The sequence below is a fragment of the Bactrocera dorsalis genome, chromosome 2 (assembly GCF_023373825.1).
Source record: "Bactrocera dorsalis isolate Fly_Bdor chromosome 2, ASM2337382v1, whole genome shotgun sequence".
Taxonomy (NCBI): domain Eukaryota; kingdom Metazoa; phylum Arthropoda; class Insecta; order Diptera; family Tephritidae; genus Bactrocera; species Bactrocera dorsalis.
In genome coordinates this window covers 16,809,432-16,830,573 of record NC_064304.1, presented here as the reverse complement: position 1 = coordinate 16,830,573, position 21,142 = coordinate 16,809,432, and the positions used below count along the sequence as shown (strand labels likewise).

At 36.3% G+C, this 21,142-nt stretch overlaps 1 protein-coding gene across 11 annotated transcripts in view; it reads right to left on the bottom strand.

Annotated features, from left to right (window-relative positions):
- Positions 1–20,345, bottom strand: part of LOC105222806 (fasciclin-1) — a 47,412-nt gene extending 27,067 nt beyond the window's left edge. For 6 of the 11 annotated variants that reach the window (XM_049449005.1, XM_049449013.1, XM_049449008.1 and 3 more), the window contains exons 1-3: positions 20,147–20,345; positions 15,644–15,818; positions 5,378–5,410 (exon numbers count right to left, since the gene is read on the bottom strand). In XM_049449005.1, coding sequence (XP_049304962.1) covers positions 5,378–5,410; positions 15,644–15,772 — 162 coding nt within the window. In that variant the 5' untranslated portion in view covers positions 15,773–15,818; positions 20,147–20,345. The remainder of the gene's footprint in view (positions 1–5,377; positions 5,411–15,643; positions 15,819–20,146) is intronic. The other 5 variants (XM_049449011.1, XM_049449009.1, XM_049449012.1 and 2 more) reach the window with 2 other exon arrangements.
- Between the last annotated feature and the right edge of the window lie 797 nt (positions 20,346–21,142).

Genomic DNA, 21,142 nt, shown 5'->3' with positions numbered 1-21,142 from the left:
CTGCTATTAGCCAAACAGCGTATTTTATCTGTGTCATTTTACTCATTCAATTACAACTTGTTTGCTTGGAGCTCATTGTCTGGTGGCCAATACTGCAGACGCACGAGCATTTCGTGCAATGTGCGACAACAAAAAGGGGCGAACGCCTGGCCTCAGCTGTGCGAGTAGCTGCGTCCAGTTGGCTGTACCATCGGCCGGGCCATCGACCACCGTGACTAATCATTTGCAAACTCGCTGCCACCAGCGGCTTTGTGTTGTTGCCACTTTTGTTAGGCAACTGTCAGCTGCACTCACTAGACATACATACATACATATAGACGGTAGTTGGGCGTTGCACATTTGGCGCCGTTGTACAAACTATTTGCGGCCAACACACCTTCGCACAACCCTCAATACACCAAATACCCGAGACATCCCCTGGCCACGAAGTGTCGTGTCCTTCCGTTTGTCGTGCAGTGCATATCCGCTTTATGCTCTTGTTGTTGTTATTGCTTTTAGTGTACTGCCTCCCTTACTCGCTGCTGCACTTTGCATATGAACTTGAATGTGTGCGTATGTGTGCGGCGACAACACGCACATGGCAACTGTTATTTATTGTAGTTGTTTTTGTTGTCTGTTTATATTGTCATTACAGTTTGGTAGCAGTGCTGCCAATTGGCGCAGAAAAGCAAAGCATAAAGTTTGAGTAAAAGAAAACTCAAATTATAGCCACCACCACGAACACAACTAACAACAACACGAAAAGTTCGAAGCCAGGAGCAGCTAAATTAATGAATTGAATTTGGTGTCATGGTCCTTGGCTGTTCTTCGGCGTCCGACGCTCGTCGCTCGTTGTTCAATGCCTCGCTTAATATTGTTGATGTTGTTGCTTTATAATTTGTAGTTGGTGTTATTACCACTTTTGGTTGACTTCGTGTTGGATGCCCTTACCTTTGCAATTGAGTGCTCTATTTTTTGTGAGGGTAGGTTGAAACTCAATTTTATGAAAGATTTATTTGTTTTTGTACACGAGTTTGTGAACTCGTTTCCGTCTAATTGTGCGCTCGCTTCTTCTTTATTATGACTCACTGCTATTTTGACTCAAACATTTTTTATATTTAGATTATAGTATACCTTTCTACATCAGCAGGACAATCTTGCGATTTACATAAAATTTGCACAAAAATAAACTTTTTATGGAAGCCCTTTATAACAGAAGTTCGCTTCAAAATTTTAGTAAACAAATTTTTCATTCGTCAAGCGATTTTCGCGAGCACAATATCTCTTGAAAATCAATTTAAAAAATGCCACAGAAAATTTGTGATAACTTTTTTTTTGCTAATAAATACTATTTTTATTCAAACATCAAACTCCTCGGTGTAGATAGTGTTCTCGATCATCTCTTGTCACCATTTCCCTTGTGAATGTTCTAATATATAGCAAATCATGTTCTATGAATATTAGAAGAACATGATACTTTACATTGGCAAATGCTCCTAGAACTTTGTAATGTAAACAACATAATTTTGTGATGAATTAAACAATGAGAAAGCCCTCCTTGTGGATACACACTAATTACTCAAGACCCACATTATATCCTAACTACTAGCTTTTACCAAAAAACATTGCGTCAATGAACAGTACGATCTCTTTAATAATACAAAATTTGCGTTCTCGTTTTTCGTTTCGTTTTTTTTTTTTTCTTTTCTGAATTTTCATTGATCTGATTAATAATAATGTAATATAAAATGGCAGTAAACTAAATACACTATTCAAGAGATATGTAGGAAAACTTTGCTGCTGATGAATACGAATCTGATTTCAAAAATTGAGCAAGTACAGCTATTTTCGTCTTTTTTGTAAATGGGGTTACAACATAAAAAATTCTTCGTGTCAGGAAATTTTTGCTATCATTTTCGGTTCATTTTCAGTCCACAATAAGCTTAAAACAGCCTCTAATATTACAGTAGCAACATGACTATAACTTATTAATATCGCTCACAGGGATATGAGAAAAAGCAGCCTTATTCTTACATGCCTAGTAAGCCTTTACAAAACTGTTCGATCTCTGTGGAAGCCAGTAAACCGTTTTCGCAAACAATGCCCTGATTTGATTTTGATAAACATAGATAACTGAAGAATATTAACCCTGCATTACTAACCTCAAATCATGTCGCATGGTTACTAATCATGGGTCTTATCGACCCTCATTTGTATTATCTTTTAAAATCGTTTAAACTTATAAATTGCTAAAACGTATACGTCTTTTAGTATATTGTAGTATTTTATTGCTAAATTTATAAAATGATGTGTTAAAAAATTAGTTTATATACTTAAATTGAAATTAAGTTTGTATTCATTGCAACATAGCTAAAAAAGTGAAAAAAAAAGTTATCCAGCTAGATTCCGCATAAAATGATAAGTTTTAAAGATATTGACTTCAAATAAAGTGCAATTGAAACCTGAAATATAAAAGTAAAATGTTAAAAAGAAAAATTGGAATGACTACTGTAAAAATTTTTCAATTATGTAATCTAATCGACCCAGAGTATTTTTTAAAACAATTTTTTATGCATAATATTTTACATGATTGTTATTCTTAGTGTTTATAAACGTTTAATTATGTACCAATTTAGATTACACATGTATCTTGCGTTAAAAATTATTCGTTATTTTGTGTTAATTGTAAAAGTTTGGGTGTCTGGGTCGATTCGACCCTAAGGTTAGTAATGGAGGGTTAAAGTATCTTATCTGAAATTATTAATTTTACCAAAAAGCGTCTTGGAAAAGGAAATCGGAAGACATCTTCAACCCGCCCCCATATACCAAATATTATGTACTCTCTTAGCATACCAGACTGTCTGTACTGTTTTTTTAAGACAGCGTCACTAGAGTTGAATACACATGGTTTGCAGCTGGACCCAACCTTCAAGCAATATTACTGTGAGACAATTGCTTGTGTGATATAACGGGTGATCCAAGTAGAGGTACTTTTTTAAAAAGCTTTTTTTATTAACAGATCACGCGTGTGTCGTGTCAAACTCTCATGTTATTTTTCTTGAGCATTTCATCATGGAAAGACTTACGCCTGAACAACGTTTGCAAATTGTTTAACTTTGAGCGAAGAGGCCCATTTCTAACTCAATGGGTATGTAAACAAGCAAAATTGCCGCATTTGGGTCAAATGGCAAACTGATGAAATTCAAAAGCTAACATCTCATCCAGAGCCGGTGGAATCATCGGTCCACGACGCAACCTACAATGACGACCGTTATCGCGCCATAAAAACCGACGGTTTGATGCCTGAAATTGAAGCTCGCGACCTAGGCGACATTTGGTTTCAACAAGATGGCGCCACTTCCCCCACATAGCATCAATTAATGCATTTATTGAGAGAAGACTTCGGTGAGTAGATAATTTGAGCCGGTCGATTGGTAACCAAGATGTGTGATATCACGCCGTTAGACTTTTTCCTGTGGGGATATGCAAAGCCTTAAGTCTAACTCGCTTTGATTGTGACCTTGGAACAAAACATCACACATGTCATTCGCCAGTTATCAGTCCAAATGTTCGAACAAGTAATCGAAAATTGGACTTAGCGGAGATATGTGAGACGTAGCCGGGGTAAACATTTGAAGGAAGCTTTAAAATAGATCACCTTTCAGATTATTTAGTATTTTGGTGTTTTTTTTTTTTTTTAATTCGTATTTAAGGTGAGTACCGAAATCCACTGTTGGACGTCCAAACACAGGGATAGATCAAATGAACAAATTCTGAGAAATGCTTTTCTTTAATCGTAATAAACCGAATCAGTCAGCTAACGACGTTAAGGCTTATATTTTAGTATTCAAAGTTTTAATCGACTGCCTTGAAAATAAAAAAAACCCATCAATTGCAACTATTTATTATATAGATTTTTGGAATATTTGTAAGAGGAATCCGTCGAAAACTGCCGAAGTTGAAGAAGAAAAGAATATCACAAAGCAATGCAAAATAGATTTGCCACTATTTGGAAGCAAAAACTTGTCAAAATCGAAAAGTTAAACGGTCCCTATACTCAGGATATTGTCATAACTTTAACAGTAATAATAAAATAAATTAGATATTAAGGAAATGTTCTGATAAATTCTAATCAAATTATATATATGCTATGCAGTGAAAATTTAGTAGAACAACGTTGAATGTTATATTTTGAAAAAATAATCTTTAAATGATCGACATGGAGGTTTTACCTATTAGCTGGCATAGAAATAATAATTATTTTTTTTTAACACAAAGATACGTACATATATGTAGAAAAAATTGAAAATAACTTGGCTCAGTGCAAAGCATGCATTTTTACATAACAGAATGAGTTCATAAATGAAATATAAAAAACATGCATATTTCGAGAACGCATTTCATGTGGACTTATGTATATATATGTGCTTATTTAGATATATTTTCAAAAGCCAATAAGCACATGAAGGCATGTATCTACTGTGTATGTGTATTTGTATGAATGAGCGGCCTCTATGCTACGTTTGAAATATATTTAGTCACTACCCGTGGAAGCCACGCGTAACCAGCTACATAACTGTCATTTTCTGAACGCTGAACACTTAGCAATTATAAAATCAATACATCAAACAAAAGAGAGCTGGCACGTTTTCCACACACATTATGGTAATGTTCTAAATGATTACACACACGCATACCCACACACATGCACACATCCTTTTGCATATGTTTTTCGGTAGAGGAGGTAATGACAGACGTTCAATCAACATCCTGAGTTGGCGTGTTCGAATACAGTTTAAAATGTGAAAGGCTAACAATGACTCGAGATAAGAGCAACCCCTGGAATAATATTGAAATGCACCCGCATACAGAAACAAATTGCAGCTGGTATGCAATTCAATAAAAAAAAAAATAGAAAAACCAATTTTCTAATCATATCTGCAGCGGGAGTATCTCTGGTGTGCTTTAAAAAACCAATTTCCGCGCCCTCAGTAGCCACTGGTCATATAGCTCAGACGCTCATATGTGCACATTGGCGCACGGTCAACCCTCGGTCAGGACGTCGGCCATAATGGGCGACTCCTAACGGCACCATAAAACCACCGGGCCAATACAAACAGTCGACCGCAAAACAAATACGAATAATTCGACCGCAACATAAGTTTACTTAACTTGTTATGCACTTATGATGGCATGTGTGTGTGAGTGTGTCTGCATGTGTGCACAATTAAATGCAAGGAACGTACAATATGCTATGCGCTACACAACGCAACCAACCGACTAATTAAACGTAATTCAACACAACTCAACTGGAAGAACATAACTAAAGGAAAAGGAAATAAAGCGCAACTCAACGCAACGCAACGCAACGAAATGCAACTCTTCAAGGATATCTTACCCTAACAGGTATAAGGCGCCTCAGCGTTGTCGCCTGAAAGAAAAGAGGCGATAAAACAACATTTATATCTCATACACACACACCATACCCAGGATATATTGTATGCACGTGTGTGTGTGTGTAAGTATGTATGTATGTATCCTATAAGTGGCTAGATGGGTCTTGGGTGTTTAGGTGAGTTTATGATTGGCTAGAACTTTACTAAAGGACTAACTAGTTTTATGTATAATTTATATGTATATATACAAAAACAGGTGTTTACGTGTAACTGTGCATGTATAGTACTATTTGGACTGAGTAAGTGGTAATTTAACTCTTCAATTCCGCTAAGCTTTTAGATACTGTTTTCAATTATCAAAGGAACAAAAATATTAATTTGTATTATACATGTGTGTTTTGTAAAACTAATTTAAATATTTTTTGAGAAAAATTAAAAAAGTATATATGTACATATATTTGATTAACATACTGCAGTTGTTTTGGGGCTAGGATGGACCGAATTGGGACCGTAATGAAGTTTACTATAGCTTCATTCGATTTGGCAGGTTTTGGAGAGTAGGAAATCGAACAAAGAACTGGTATAAATCACTTATACTGGCATAATATTTTAGAGACCAATAACAAGGGGTTATATGTATAACTACAGCGAGGAATCCGCATTATCTTGGCATGAAATTCAATAGAATACCTTTGTTGGTGCTTTTGTAAAACTTTTTTTTAGAAGAACTGAAGGATGGTGGTCAATTCAAGGCGGCTTAGTTTACTTATTTGTCACATATTTTCGAAAATTATAATAAAAATAATTGTGTTATAAGATATATGAAGCTGAGCTATTGTTTCGCCGAAGATATCTCTCAAACTTACATCGATGCGTGTCAGCCCAACATTCGCTGAGCTGGTCAAAATATACCTGAAAATCGTCCTGTTGGCATCAGAGATACATCAAAGAAACTCAACATGTCTTATGGATCAACAGTTTGTTTAATGCTTCGAGTATAAAGCGTGTCAAAGCTCATACACGTACCAAATACCTAATTTTTCTGCAAATGACATCGAGTAGAGATCGCTAATACTTGACAACGTAGCTGCGGGCCCTGCATTCATCAAACGCAACATTGCTAGTGATGAGACGCGGAAAAACAAGAAAAAACGTTAACTTCCACTGCACCGAAGCTAATATACCCATCATAGGTGCATTTCTTTTAGTAACTATGTGTTCAGATTGTATGGAAGCTATATTCTATAGTAATCTGACCTGAACAATTTTTGGAGAAGACCTTAAGCAGTAATTCATCTCAAATTTCGTGAAGATACCACGTGAAATGCGAAAGTTTTCCATACAAGCCCTTGATTCCGATCGTTCGGTTTGTATAGCAGCTATATGCTATAGTAAGCCGATCTGAACAATTTCTTCGTATATGACATTATTAACTGTACCAACTTTTGTGAAGATACATTTTCAAATGTGAAAGTTTTCCAAACAAGAACTTGATTCCGATCGTTCAGTTTGTGTGGCGGCTATGTTAAAGTGGTCCGATATTTTCGACAAAGAGGGAATGACGTTTGCAAAATTTCAAAACGTATATATATAGACGGTCAGACAGACGGATATGGCTAAATCGGCTCAGCTCAACATACTTTATAGGGTCTCCGACGCTTCCTTCTGAGTGTTACAAACTTCGTGACAAACTTAATATACCTTGTTCGCTAAGGTCACTAAAGGACATCCTAGTGAAAACTTAAAACATGGATGGATGGAAAATTGGATTAAGCGTTTGCTTACTTGCATACTCTCAGAAATTGACTTTTTTCAAGATGTTAATAAAGATTTGTATTAAAAAACGTGAAAATGTTGGTGGTCTGTCTGTCAGTTTTCAACTATTTTAAGATTGAACTATTCTATCAGCCCCTACTCAATAAAAATCATGCATTCCGAAAATGTGACCAATGACTTTTTCTAATTTTTCCCTTGCAGTATTAAGAAAATCCAATACCAATACTCTTACTTAGAGATACGAATGCGAATTGATAGCTAATTCGAGTATACGTCTTGCTCGATTGATTTTAGTTTCAGCTTGCAGGGTTCTGACTCTGAGAAGAAATTGTGCAATGCTTTTTATAGAAAAATGTTGAAAAAATCAGGCTTGATCTTTGAATCGCTTCTCTTTTATGATTTGACGTAACACAATGCTACACTATTATAAAAGAAGATACCTCGGGAAATGTATAATCTCCAGCTAACCTTCGTTGTATTTTGCCAGACTTACTAAATGAAGAGGACAGCACATATCGGATCAAAAATTGAAGTTGACATTTTCAATTCCGCCCCAAAACCGGTTTATCACTTGAGTTACTTAAACCAATGTACTATAACAGTAATTCATTGCAATTCACATTTACTTGTTCGATCCATCATAGTTCATAGTGACTTCTTGAATTAGTAGAACAACTTTCATACATTTCTTGATTGCGTTAAACAATTGCGCCGTAAAGCTAATTTAATTTTTTGATTGCTATTACTGGATCCACGCAATAATTGGGGTATCACTTTCATTTACAAAAACAAAAAAAAAACGTTGTTGTGATGATAAAAATTCTTCACGCGTTAATTTTCGATCAATTAAAAACGCTTTCGATTCATTATAATTAGACTTAAGAAAGTTTTCCCAACTAAAAAGAAGGAAATTAAGACAACAGCTTACAACAAAAACCACTAGAACAACAAATACACATAACATGCACTTAGCAGAAATATTAGAAATGCAGAAGCTTTGCCTACTCGATGAAAGATGAAAGTAATTCTCAATTAGCACTTCCCCAAAAGATGCAAACACACACACAGACTCAAACCTTTGTATGCTTGCATATGATATTCATCATAGCTGTTAAAAGTAAAACGGGAACGGACATAGTCTCAGAAACATGAGCACAATTGCTCACATGAACACACAAATACATTTCAACATAGCTACGAAAGTCTCCGTTGTGAGCGGCGAAAAGCATTTATGAAGTTCGCTTTTCTTTGCACGTCATGCACATAGACGCTTTGAGTCTTGCTTTGATACTCGCATAAATGTAATAACACCCCCTCATACGAGTAATAGCCGACACAATCGATGTGGCTACATTAAGGTCATCGTCACGTTGTTGAGCAGTTTAAATCTTAATTAAATTTAATTGAAGTAGTCGCTGGAGCACTTTGCCGCTCCCGAGCCACACACACACGTACGTACATATGTGCATACAGTATTACATGTGCATTTAATCATAGTCATAGATCCTGCATTCATCATTCAGCACGTTCCATAAATGCAGAGTTGGAGGCCAAAAGCGACTGCCCGGTAAACAAAGGCAACAAATGGGATCTAAGTGCCATTAATGTCAATCGCAGCGACGCGTCCCACATGCGCCACCACTTGTATGCGCACACACATCCCCATGTATACACATATGATTACATACATATCTATATGTATATGTATATGTAATTACCAATACAAACGCGCGCCCACACAAACGCAGAGGCGGCGCATTTATAAGCAACATGCATGCGTTCTCACACTCACACAAACGCATATGCACGTCCACACATATGCATTTAAACGTTTTCCATGCATTTTTATGTAAATGCATAATTTGTTGCTTGAGGAATATATCAACAGCGGCTGAGAATGCAATATGCCAATGTTGACAAGTGGCCGCCTGGTCGCCGCAGAAAGCCGGCGCTGGCGGAGCATTTCTTTCAACGCACTTTTTAAGCGACTGCGGCTGGTGGGCTGAGCTTGGCTGCATATGCAGTTACACACCCATTTGGCGGACATAGTTATATACCTTACATACACTGCGACTATATTCATATATGTATGTGACTACAACATATAAATATGTTTACGCTGACAGGAAGACGGGTCAGCGCTTTAAATTCAGAGGTCAATTACTATGCACAAGTTACGACATTAAATTAAGCAATTTGTTAAAAATAAAATGAAAGTGCAGAAAGCGAGATCGCATATTCAATTAAAGAAATTGCACTGCATTCGCGAATATACATATATGTATCTATTAGGGTGAGTAAAAAGAAAAAAAACCGCTTGGTTCGTATTTGAGAATATATATACGTATAATATATGTATATATTATAATACGGTGGATAAAAAAATTTTTGTGAGCTTGGTACTCTGAAAAATAGTTTCTTAGACACCTCTACGAAAATCTCTCCAAGTATATGCTCTTAATTGTAACGGGTAGGTCCTCAGTTATTTATTTATGTACTTCTTAAAATCACATAGCAAAGTCCATATCTGGCTTCCAACTGCTTAAAAACTCAACTTCTTTTATAGATTCTGTATGAAATTTAATGCTATAAAAACGGTCTCCTACGATTTTTTCGTAAATCTAACCGTTTTAAATTTATTGACAGTTGAAGTTTTATTATTCTAGGGATTTTTTTCTTATTGATTTTATAACTCAGTGAAAAAAAATTTAAATGGCAAAATTCATATTTTGTAGAGCATTCAATTTTCTATAAAACCTAGGATTCGAGATGTTTTTTTTCTAGTAGTTGGAAGCGAGTTATGAATTTTTCGAATACCTGTTGCAAAAGTGTATAGACCTTAATGGAGAATGTTTTGAAAAAACAATAAAGCGTTTTTCGATGAATAACAATTGTTTTTGTTCTCTGATTGCAGAATATAAAAGGCAACCCTCATATTAACATAGCCGTCAACATGAAAATATACTTCTTAAAAAAAATTACTTTCTGATATCTCTGTTTGGGATACCCAACATTGCGTTAGAAACTAAGCATAAAGTAAATCAACATATATGTAAATATAAAGCATAAAGCTAATAATAGTGTTTTGTGGTGAAACATATATGTAATTCTGATTCTGATCTATTAAGCAGGAACTTATTTGACAAAGCAGTGTATAAATAAAACAAGGCAGTATAGCCCACCCTAAACTATGAGCTATACAAAAGTTAAATTATAGATGTTTTTGATGATTCTAACCTTAACTTTGGAAAAATATGTGATTTTCATTATCGTACACTGTCACAAACCACTTATACTTATTGTTTAAGAGCAGAAGCCTAGAAACGTTTTTCCATAAGCGAAATGTTGAAAGACGCGCACTCTTACGGCCGCTAAATCAGTAACCATGTCACCTGAATAAGTGTTGCCGATTACCAGGAACAATTTGTAGATACAATTAAAATATGCTTTCTTATCAAAAGACTTACATTAAAAGGAGCGCCTATCTTCAATACAACTAAGTTTTGTTTTACACATTTCAGCCCAGATTTACCATTCTGAATGCCTGAGATGAAAACTTACTACTTGAAAAAAATTATAAATGTTTAAAGAAAACACAAGTCTTGAAAGTAAGAGGTTACTAAAAACTTTGTTCGTCGTGGAAAAAAGGGTTTCTTTTTCAAAGAACTGCATTGCACAGACGTAAGTGGACAAGTTAGTGCAGGATTGCAACGCAGATGTGCGGGTTTGTTTGAAGTACCGTTATAATTTGTTCGATACACAACTCTCCAACGCTCGACATATCGAAGACAGCTTTTACTAACAATCAGTTGCTTTTATTATTGTTATTATGGGGCCATCAATCATTACCCAAATATACTGTAGAATTTTGCTCAGGTGAAAGTACTTCACCTGGTGTATAAAATAAAATAATCCGGGCGTGTGATCACATATTTATTAGAAACAAGTTTTTATAAGAAAGCTTGTAAGAGGTGCGATTACAATTCAGAGGAGCCGTTTAAAGTAATTTTAGTATATTTATACTGAGCTTAATGTTGCTTGAACCGTGCGGAAAATTAAAAAAAAACGACAGTTATTCAGTACCAACAAAAACATGATTTTCTCAAAAAACACGAATTACGGTAATTATTATGCCTTCTGAACTTGGTTGTCAACATACTTTCTACATATGCACATGCATACATATTGTACCTATGTACATATGTATGTATATGCCTATGTTGTTATGTTGTCTATTGTTACAAACTGCATATTTTGGTTTCATGCATGTACGTACATATGTATGTACGTCTGTATGTGTGTTGATGCGCGCATAAGCATTTAAATGTTCGAGCGCATTGCAAACATTAACGATGACTTTCAACTACAAAATTTCTTTTATTTCACGCTGTTTATTTACCTTGTGTGCCCATTTCCCAGTTATGCTTTTTCACTTGGCACACACATATACAAACATGCGCATACATATGTGTGAATAGTTTGCGTAAGTTTTGTTGTTTTTTCGCAAGCTGATTTATACATACACATACATACATAGCTGCATTTATATAAACATATACATATACATATGTATGTATGTACTCGTGTTGACTTGCAGTTTTCTTTTGTTTCGCTGTAACCTAAAATAGCAATAACAAAAACAAAAACAACAAGAACACGTTTGGAAGAGTCTGCTGTTAGCCACCTGGTTACCCTTTGTCACTTATTTTAATGAATACTACAAAACAGAGTCGAGTCGAGTCGCATTGTACGCGTTGTTGTTGGCAGTTGTTTTACGTGGAGCAGCGAGTTTTGGTTGCTGGAAATTTTGGCATTACTTGCCTAACAGAGCGCGACGCTTTTCGGCGCGTTACAATGACTGAAGTGCAAAGCAAGCCTGGGGTAATACTAATCATACCAAATACAATAAGTATGTAAATGAGTTGAACCATTGTTTGTAGGTGTGTGCATGTGCGTGGAGAACTTGTTTGTGTATATGTGTGGTGATGGGTATTAATATGTGAAATGTTATGGTAGTATGAACAGCTGGTGTGCAGCTCGCAGAGGTCTACTGGAAGGCGCTAACACTATGACCAACAACAACAACAACAAATGTACGCAAGCTGGCCAAGAGAATGCCAAGTATGCCATAGACAAGCACACAAAACGACATACATACATGTGTATTAGATATCTGCCAACCATACAATGTGGAACTATGGCCGAGCCAACAATGAACGAGGCGCAAATGAGTTCATTGTGCCTACTCTACCAGGCTTGTAAAGTATTTAAACACATACACATATATACATAGATTTACATATCTACAAATTCTACGTGGTGTTTTTTGTGTTATTTTTACAGCTCTTGGCCAAAAGAAAGTGTGATATGTAAGCAAACTCTAATCACATTCGCACACATACATATATTTATACAAGCGTGCTAAAAAACGACATTCAAAATCGCTGTTCGCTACCATCGTTGCTGCAGAATAATGTCTTCTTACACTCCAATTGGCTAAACGCATTTGCCTAGGCTCACAGCGTTTTCATGCATAATTATGCATGTGTGTTAATGCGTCTTGTCGCGTCCCAGCCTACGACAAAGTCTTTAGTGCGTAAGTACCCACACATCGGCATGAATAATTAGTTGAATATATGAATACACGCTCCGTCGTGCATGCGTAAAAACGTTTGCAGAATAATGATCGCTGGATCATTGGGGAAGCCGAAAGCTCCTGACTGTTTCGTTCCCTGAATATTTAAATGAAGAAGGTGTGGTCGTCTAAATTTACTTTTTTCGAGTTTTCATTTATAATGAATCACTAGCTTTGTGATTCACAATATGTCTTTAAAAATTTGGAGAACGTACAGTCCAATAATAGCAATATTTTTTCAATACATATATGGCGGGTTCTAATATTTATACTAAGGAGGTACGATAAATAGGTTTTATAAATATATTAATTGTAAGAACAATTAGTGGGGAAAAACGACAGTTCGAAGCCGATAAAATTTCCATAAACGCATTTAACAAGATCGAATATATGCAATACATAGAAATTTTCAAGTGTATGTATATAAAATGATCAGCGTGACGAAAAACTATAGCATATAGCTGCCATTCGAACTGACTGAGCAAAATTTGGATAAATATATGCCATAAGAAATTCACGTGTCAAGGAACCAAAGCTGGTGCAGCCGAAGTTAACTTTTTTCTAGCTTTTTGTTATTCAATCATTGAGTGTTTTGAAAACAGAAAACAAGACGCTTATTAAATGAAAAATTTAGCTTTCTAAAATATATATTAGGATTATATCGAACAAATTTCATAAATTTATTTTTGTATAATTGAAAAATAAATTTTATTAATAATTTAAAAACAAAATTTTCATATTTCAAAACTACTAATTTTATTAAAAATTCATCTCATGTGATTAATACTTTTTTTTCATAAATCCAATCTAGAGCATTCATAGAAAGTGTAGGTAATATAATGTAGTTGGAAAGTTAAAGGTCTGAAAAATAAGGTTTTCAGAGCGTGTGGCCTACACACATGTGTTTTCAAACGCGGTTTTCTCGAAACTACACTTTATGTCGTCCACAAACACTGACCGACATATTCGGCATAAAAGATCCTAGTTCCGTGCAGTTTCCTTTTTTGATTATACGTTAGCCATGGTGAAATCTCGGACATTGTTTGTATACCTTTTTTCTTCAATGACACCCATTGGAGCGATAAATTTGCTTTCAGAAATATTACATAATTTTTTAAATTCCAGCGGCATAGCGATTTTAAATGAGATTGTGTTGTCTATAATTCACTGGTCAATGTTAAATGCTGAACATTTCCAACAATTTAATTATTATAAATAATTATTCGAAGCAATTCTAGTTTTGCCACTTATGTAACCGAAATTCAACTATTTAAATTTAACGCTGCGATTACTTGGAAGCAACAGGTTTACAGCATCCAAATCAGCTTTCCGCTAACCGCCTCAAGAATTCGTGATTTTCTAAACGATAAATTCTTTGGTAACGCTGTGTATAGCTAAAATAATTGATATATAGGTATAAATCATGTATATGTGTATGAAGCACACACACATGCAAAATCCAACGGCTAATACGAAATCCCAAAGCACGCACAGGTGACGTCAACTTTAATCTGCACCACATGTCGCACGGATATCGCCAAATGTCAAAACGGCCCAGAAGGAAAGGCAAAAAAATTCACACGACCAAAGGGTGAAGCGAAAAGCGAGAGAAAGTGAAATAGTAAAAAATATCGATTACTCAAACAGGATGCAAATACATACTTACATTGCATACATGTATACTCATGTAAATTCACATATTTGGAACTTAGTTAAGGTGAGTTGAGGGGCACCAGCTTTGCCTGCGCTAAAACGGAAGCAGTCGGACACAAGCACAACAACAAAACAAGGCCAAGCGACAGCAGCGCAATAAATTAAGGCGACCGTTTTGTGTAACTATTGATTTTTTATGCATGTAAAGCTGTCAAACAAACACACGCACACAAGTATATGCTAAATTTGTACCTCTAGCGATGTAAAGTAAAACCACACTTTGATGCAAGGCTAATTCCCAGCGGCGTTTTTTGCGTTTCTAGCGCTTTTTCGCGCCGTAAAACCTTTCTCCACGCAACACAAAACGGGAGAGGTCAAGGACGCTCTGCTCGCAATTGCACAATTCGTCAACGAAAAAAAAAACTCAACACGATGTGTTCATCTACTCGTGCGACGCGCTGTATGCTGCAGCGACTTGTGAATGAGCAGCTGTTGCCACATTTTTCCGAATTCCGACAGCGGCTCGCATACACATGCACATGTATACAGCTTCCCGAGCAGGTAGGCGGCAATTCAAGGACAACAACAACGACATTGGAGCGCTGTGACGCGATGCCAACGTGGTGGAACAAATACATACATATATGCACACGAAAATGACATAGAATTAGGTCAGGGAATTGTCGCCAATTGCATCAAAACGGCTGGAGGACACTTTTTTAAATACGTGTGTAGGTATGTATGCACAACAACAACATTTGTTTAAGGTCTAATAGTTATTAAGCAAATTTAAGTATGTTTGAAGCAGCAGGTCTACGATGCCTAAGCCGCAAATAAAAGTTTTTAAGTAAATATACATTTATGCCTATACTAAGAGATTAGGATATATGTATGTATGTATGAATCTTGGTTGATGTATGGGCGTAGTGTTGCATTCTAAAGGACACAGTCGAAAAGTCAAAGGTGGAGGGCAACGACAACAAGCTAATGGGAAGCACAACAACAAGGACGACCTACGAGGGTTAAAACACAAACGCTCTCTAACAACAACACAATAGCATTAACGCTAACACTAACAACAATAAAAACGTGGAAATGAAAGAAAACGATAAAAGTAAATACAATTTATAAATAGAAATGGAGAAAAAAAAATCGTTGAAAACTGATACATTAGGAAAATATCTGTGTTGAGTTGTTGACTTACCTGCGACAGATCGGAATCATCGCGCAGTTTTTCCACGATGCTGGCGCTGGCGCGCAACGGCGACATGGCCACGCAGAGGCAGGCGAGCAGCGCGGCCTGCAGCGTGCACCTGCGGAACGCTGATGGCATTTTTCACACTTGTTTTTTGTTTGCTTTGTTTGCTAGACTTATACTACTGCTCACACACAAACACATGTACAGAAGTGGTAATGCATGTATGTGTGCATATAGTGTGGGCAGTAATTGCAGCGGCGTTGACAGCGTTTTCACGTTTTGATTGATGTTGGTGTTTGTCAGCGAGTTGGTTTGAAATACAACAAAAAATAGCTATTTATTAGATTTATATAGACATATTGACATGGTATATATATTTGTGCACGTGAGTCAGTGGCGACAAAGTTTTACAAATTTGTGTTATTGAGCGCTTCGGTCGATATTCGCGTTTATGATTTTCACAGGGTGTTTATATAACTTTTTTCATTGAATAATCGTAGACAGACATATACACTCACACACACACACACTTGTACAGAAAAGTTTTGCAGCGTCGGCGAAGGCAGCGCAAAATTATCGCAATCATTGAAACATGTTTACTGCAAATGCAGTCACGGTAAAATTCGACAATTGGCAATAAAGACGCTGGAATCGTCTGCCAGTTTGTGTAATCAGTTTACCAATCACTTACATAAGCATCCGAGGGTGCATGAAACGCTGCATACAGTGTAGCAAGATGAATGAAAAGTAGTTGAAAATAAGTTTGAGCGTTTTGATGTAATTTTGGTGTTCAATAGAGCTTTTTATTACAGTGTTATAGATAAGGCCTTAAAATAATAAAAAAAATCATTTATTAAGGAAATTTTGTAAAATACTGGGTAATTAATGACTCAGAGGCAAACGCTTTTGGTCATTTCTCATATTTTGAAGTTATTTACAATTTTGCAGTTCTTCACAGTTTAAATTCTCAAATTCCCAGTTTCGGGTTATATTTCATTGGGTTCGATTAGTGCATGATGTATCACGATGTGCTATTAAAATAATTTAAAATCATGCTTTGTTGTATTTTTAATAATTTCCGATATTAAAAAACATACAACAAAATTTTGTCATTCGTGTAGAGCTTTTTTTGGACTTTTACGATTCTTAAATTATGCTATAACAGTTTGAAGTGATCGCTTGGTCGAGCATTAAGCAAAGTTCGATAACGGTTAACTCTCTGAGCAGATTATTAATTTATTTATTAATTAATAATATTAGTATTTTATTAAAAATAGGAACTTCCGTTTCCTGTTCATTTGAAACTTGAGGTTAAACAGCTAAAATTTACTCAGTGGAATTTACATATTAATATTTTATTATAAAGTCTTCACATACCTAAGTATATGTATGTAAAAAATGCTTGCATTAAATTTTACGTGCCCTTTAATGTAATGTAATAGTAATTAAATGTCACGTTCTGCATGTTTCTGAAAAAAAACAAATACCGTTAGAGACTTAAAAATTACAAAACGAAGCTTACTTTTGGGAAGCTATTTTAATAGATTGACAAAATTTCGTGGAAATATTTCAGCTATCTCTCTGTACAAAAATTTATATATCGTAAAATAATTTATATTTTACAAATTTCGCACACTTATGTGTATATAGCTGTTATTATTCGGTTAGCTTTATAAGGTATAATAACATTAACATATAAGCATGTATGTAAAAACGTGACTTATGATCGAAATTTCATCAATCATCAATGACTAAGTTCTGACTTGAAGCACTCCCAGCCCTTATTGCGTTATAACTTAAATTTCATAAGAAATATATTTGGATCGATTCAGCATTGACGCAAAATTGAATACTTTTAAGCACAAATTGCGATAATGTAAATGGAAATCATAAACGTTCTGAAAATTACGAAATTTATTCCACAAATTTAAATTCAATATATGTATATTCCGATAAGAAAGATAGTTAAGTTATAATTATAGCTAACCGCAATACTGAATCATGAATTATAAACTGGAAGTTCAGCTTAAAAAATCAAAAATCTCCTTCTTAATTGTCAGCTTCTGAAAACAGTTGTTTATCAGATAGGTGACTCATACTATACCATTGTTTCTCAAGGTTATTGTGTCAGCTTTTTGGAACGAATTTGTTTTTCTGAATCAAAACAGAAAAAGTTTTCTTCGGTTCTACGCAACTATAATACGCTTTACATAAGTGAAAGCATAAAAGAATATAAAAAGATCTTTAGCATGATTTTGATCGGTCAGCATGGCGGCTATATGCTATAGTTCGATATCGGCGATTTCGACAATGGAGCAGCATCTTGGGCACAAAAAAGTTCACACCGATATCTTAGAAAATGAGAGACTAGTCCAAGCAGACATCGAGACGCTTAGACTCGTGGCAAACTTAATCTACACTCTTCAGTGCATAAATATGGCGATAACATTGAAATAAGTTAGTAATACTTTTATAAATCCCTATCGCCTAAAAGGAGTTTCTAAGAGCACTTATTTTATGAAAATTTCTAACATATCAAAATCGAGCTTCTATTTTGCTGCTATTAAAGAAATATTTCTAATTATATTATACATACATATTCAACATTCAATCATGAGATTATGATAACAATTTTCGAAGCTCATATCGAATTCACAGCTTGTAGAGTGGCTTGCAAGCAGAAAACAAGTTTAAATTTATTGATGCTAAAAAAGGGTGTGGTCGAAGCTTGTCTTACATAATTCAAGAAAATAGTTAGTCGCAGTAAGCATATATTTTTTGCACGAAATTTATGCTACCAACAGACACTGTGTTTATTGCCAGAGGAACACAGGCTTGACAATTGTGTGGTCTGAAATTGCTCGCAACGGAAGCGATAAACAGCAGCAGTCGAAACCCAAAACAGTTGGATGCACAGTAACATTCCTTGGGTGGCATGCTCTCAGCCCACAATGGGTGAGGGTACTAACAATTTGTTGTTGTTTTTTTTTGCGACTATTGACGTTTGTGCCAATCAAATAAGCAAGTGGAGCGCATAAACCTATAAAGGATAAGAAAAGCTATTAAGAATGGTGTGAGTAGATGAAATATGCGCTTCGAGATGGAATTCTGGATAATATAATAAGCGCGTGGAAGGCACCCCAAGCGTTTATGGTCAACAGGCGGACAGACAACCCTGATAACCAGTAGCTGCTGTGGGTGACAGCCGTCAGTTGCAATTGTAAGCAGTGAATTTGCGCTCATTATGCAAGGGACGCGTGCAACATGGCGATAACAGCCGATAAACGAGATTGTGGACGGGAATGCTTACCCGAACTCCTCCTCTACCTACCGCTTCTACTACACATTCTTTGCATTGACTTTCTTTTAGTGCTTAAGCGCCCTTCGTGGCACGAATGCATCCCTTAAAACTTTCATTCAAGGATTTCCTTTTTTGCACACTATAATTATACCGTTATGTCACTAACGTCATAGGCGCATATCCTTGCATGTGCTAAACAATCCCACACACACTTGCACATACTTATGTGCATATGTGTGTTTTTACGTATGAAAGGACGTTTGGTGGCTCTTTGCACTTTGCTAGGGCTTCGTTCTCCCGCTGCGTGAAGTGTTTTACTAATTCGCTCAAATTGTATAGAATTCTTTGTAATTGGTACTAAAAAAAAAGTTGAAAAAATTGCTTGAATATTGCACCACCAAAGCCCGATAATAGCGTACAACAAAAATGTAATTACGCAATTGTTGTTGTTGCTGCTCTTGCGGGCTTTGCACACGCTGCAGCACAAGCGCAACTTCTTTCGACTGCTGGCCGAGTCTGCACCAGTCCAGTAGCTGATGTTTTCATTATTGTGCTGTGTGCTTTTCTCTACATTCGTGCAGACAAACACAGAGCAAAATATTTACATGTACGTGTGTGCATTGTCTTACAGTAGCAACTGCTTTTATACAGCGTACTTTTTGAGTAAATAAATTAAAAAAACAAAACTTCGAAAAAAAAAAAAAATAAAAAATTATGTAGCACATTCTCCAAATGCTCACATGCGCTTGCCACACCATCATGCTATTGCCACAACGGCTTATTCACGTTGAAGACGCATTTGGCAGCTTGTCACACGCTCATTAAAGCTCTGTTTTCGCTGTCGTTAAATATTTATCGTAAGCTTGAAATTTTTTCGGCATACACAAGTGTTTTCCCAGCGACTGTATTTAAATTTTGAAATATAAAAAAACGTTTAAAACTTTGCAGCACAAGCGGCCACACACACACACACGCATCAAATGCAAAATCAATAACTGAGTAATAATATGACAGCCGAGGCTTTGGTGTGTGGCAGCAGCACGGCGGAAGGTGTACTTGGCGCGGTCGGGATGTTGGAGGCCGACTTTTTTCGGTAATTTCCAATTAACCGTTGCACAAACAGACCAAGACCAAGTATTCAACATACATTCATACTCGCACTTACACACACACACATATAGTTATTAGCGTTGATATGTCATACGTACGTATAATTACTAAAACACTGACACTTGGTAGCACACCCTCAAGTCGAGGCTAAGGCTAAACCTGTACTACAAACACAGTAACAACAACAAGAAAAACACACACACGGAACAAGTTTTTATTGGCAGTAAAGAGCGTTTAAACAACGGCAGCGACAACGACACGACCAGCACAACGGTTCACCAAGAACTGACTGAGACCGATTGCTGCGACGAGCCAACAAGCTGAGCGGCGGCGTTCTATGCCACTGCCATGCACTCGTGGAGCAGCAGAGCAGACTCACTGCCATGCATGTGCATATGTATGTCATAACTGGCGAATACAATTATGGCTCTTTTCCTATTGAATTGGATAACAAACGACACGACACGGCGGCGCGCGCATACTCTCCTAGAGCCGCATGTTGGCTGGCGGCTAGTGGGCTGGTGGCAAGAGCGGAATACAATAGCAACATTACTGGTCGCCGGTGGCAGCGGCAAGTGGTGTGGTTGCTCGGTCGGCTGGTCACAACAAGCACCACAAACAACACAGCGCACCATGGCCAAAGCCGCAACGTTGGCTAGGTGTAGCGTTTGGGCTTGTCTCAGCCCAAAGCCAGCACAGAGAACTAACCAACTCGCTCACAAACATATGTATATACATACATACATACATACATAAATGTGCATAATTGAGGAGATGCTCGTAAACAAAGTCAAGCAATATTGTGTATGTGTGTGTAAGCTTTATAGTGTTCAAGAGAGCATTTATATGTGAAGTAGAATTGAATTATATTTTGAGAGCTCAAACATGAAATTATTAAAATTGGGGGAGATTTTGCTACAAATATACATACATACAATTGTATGCTGCACTTGATCAAGTTATGTTGGCGATTTTTCTGCCTAAAAATAACTGCTAATTCGCAATGCTACTTGCATTGTAGAAACATTCATATGTAGGTGCATATGTTTCTACGTAAATTGCACATAAATGTATGTACATATGTATGTGAGTAA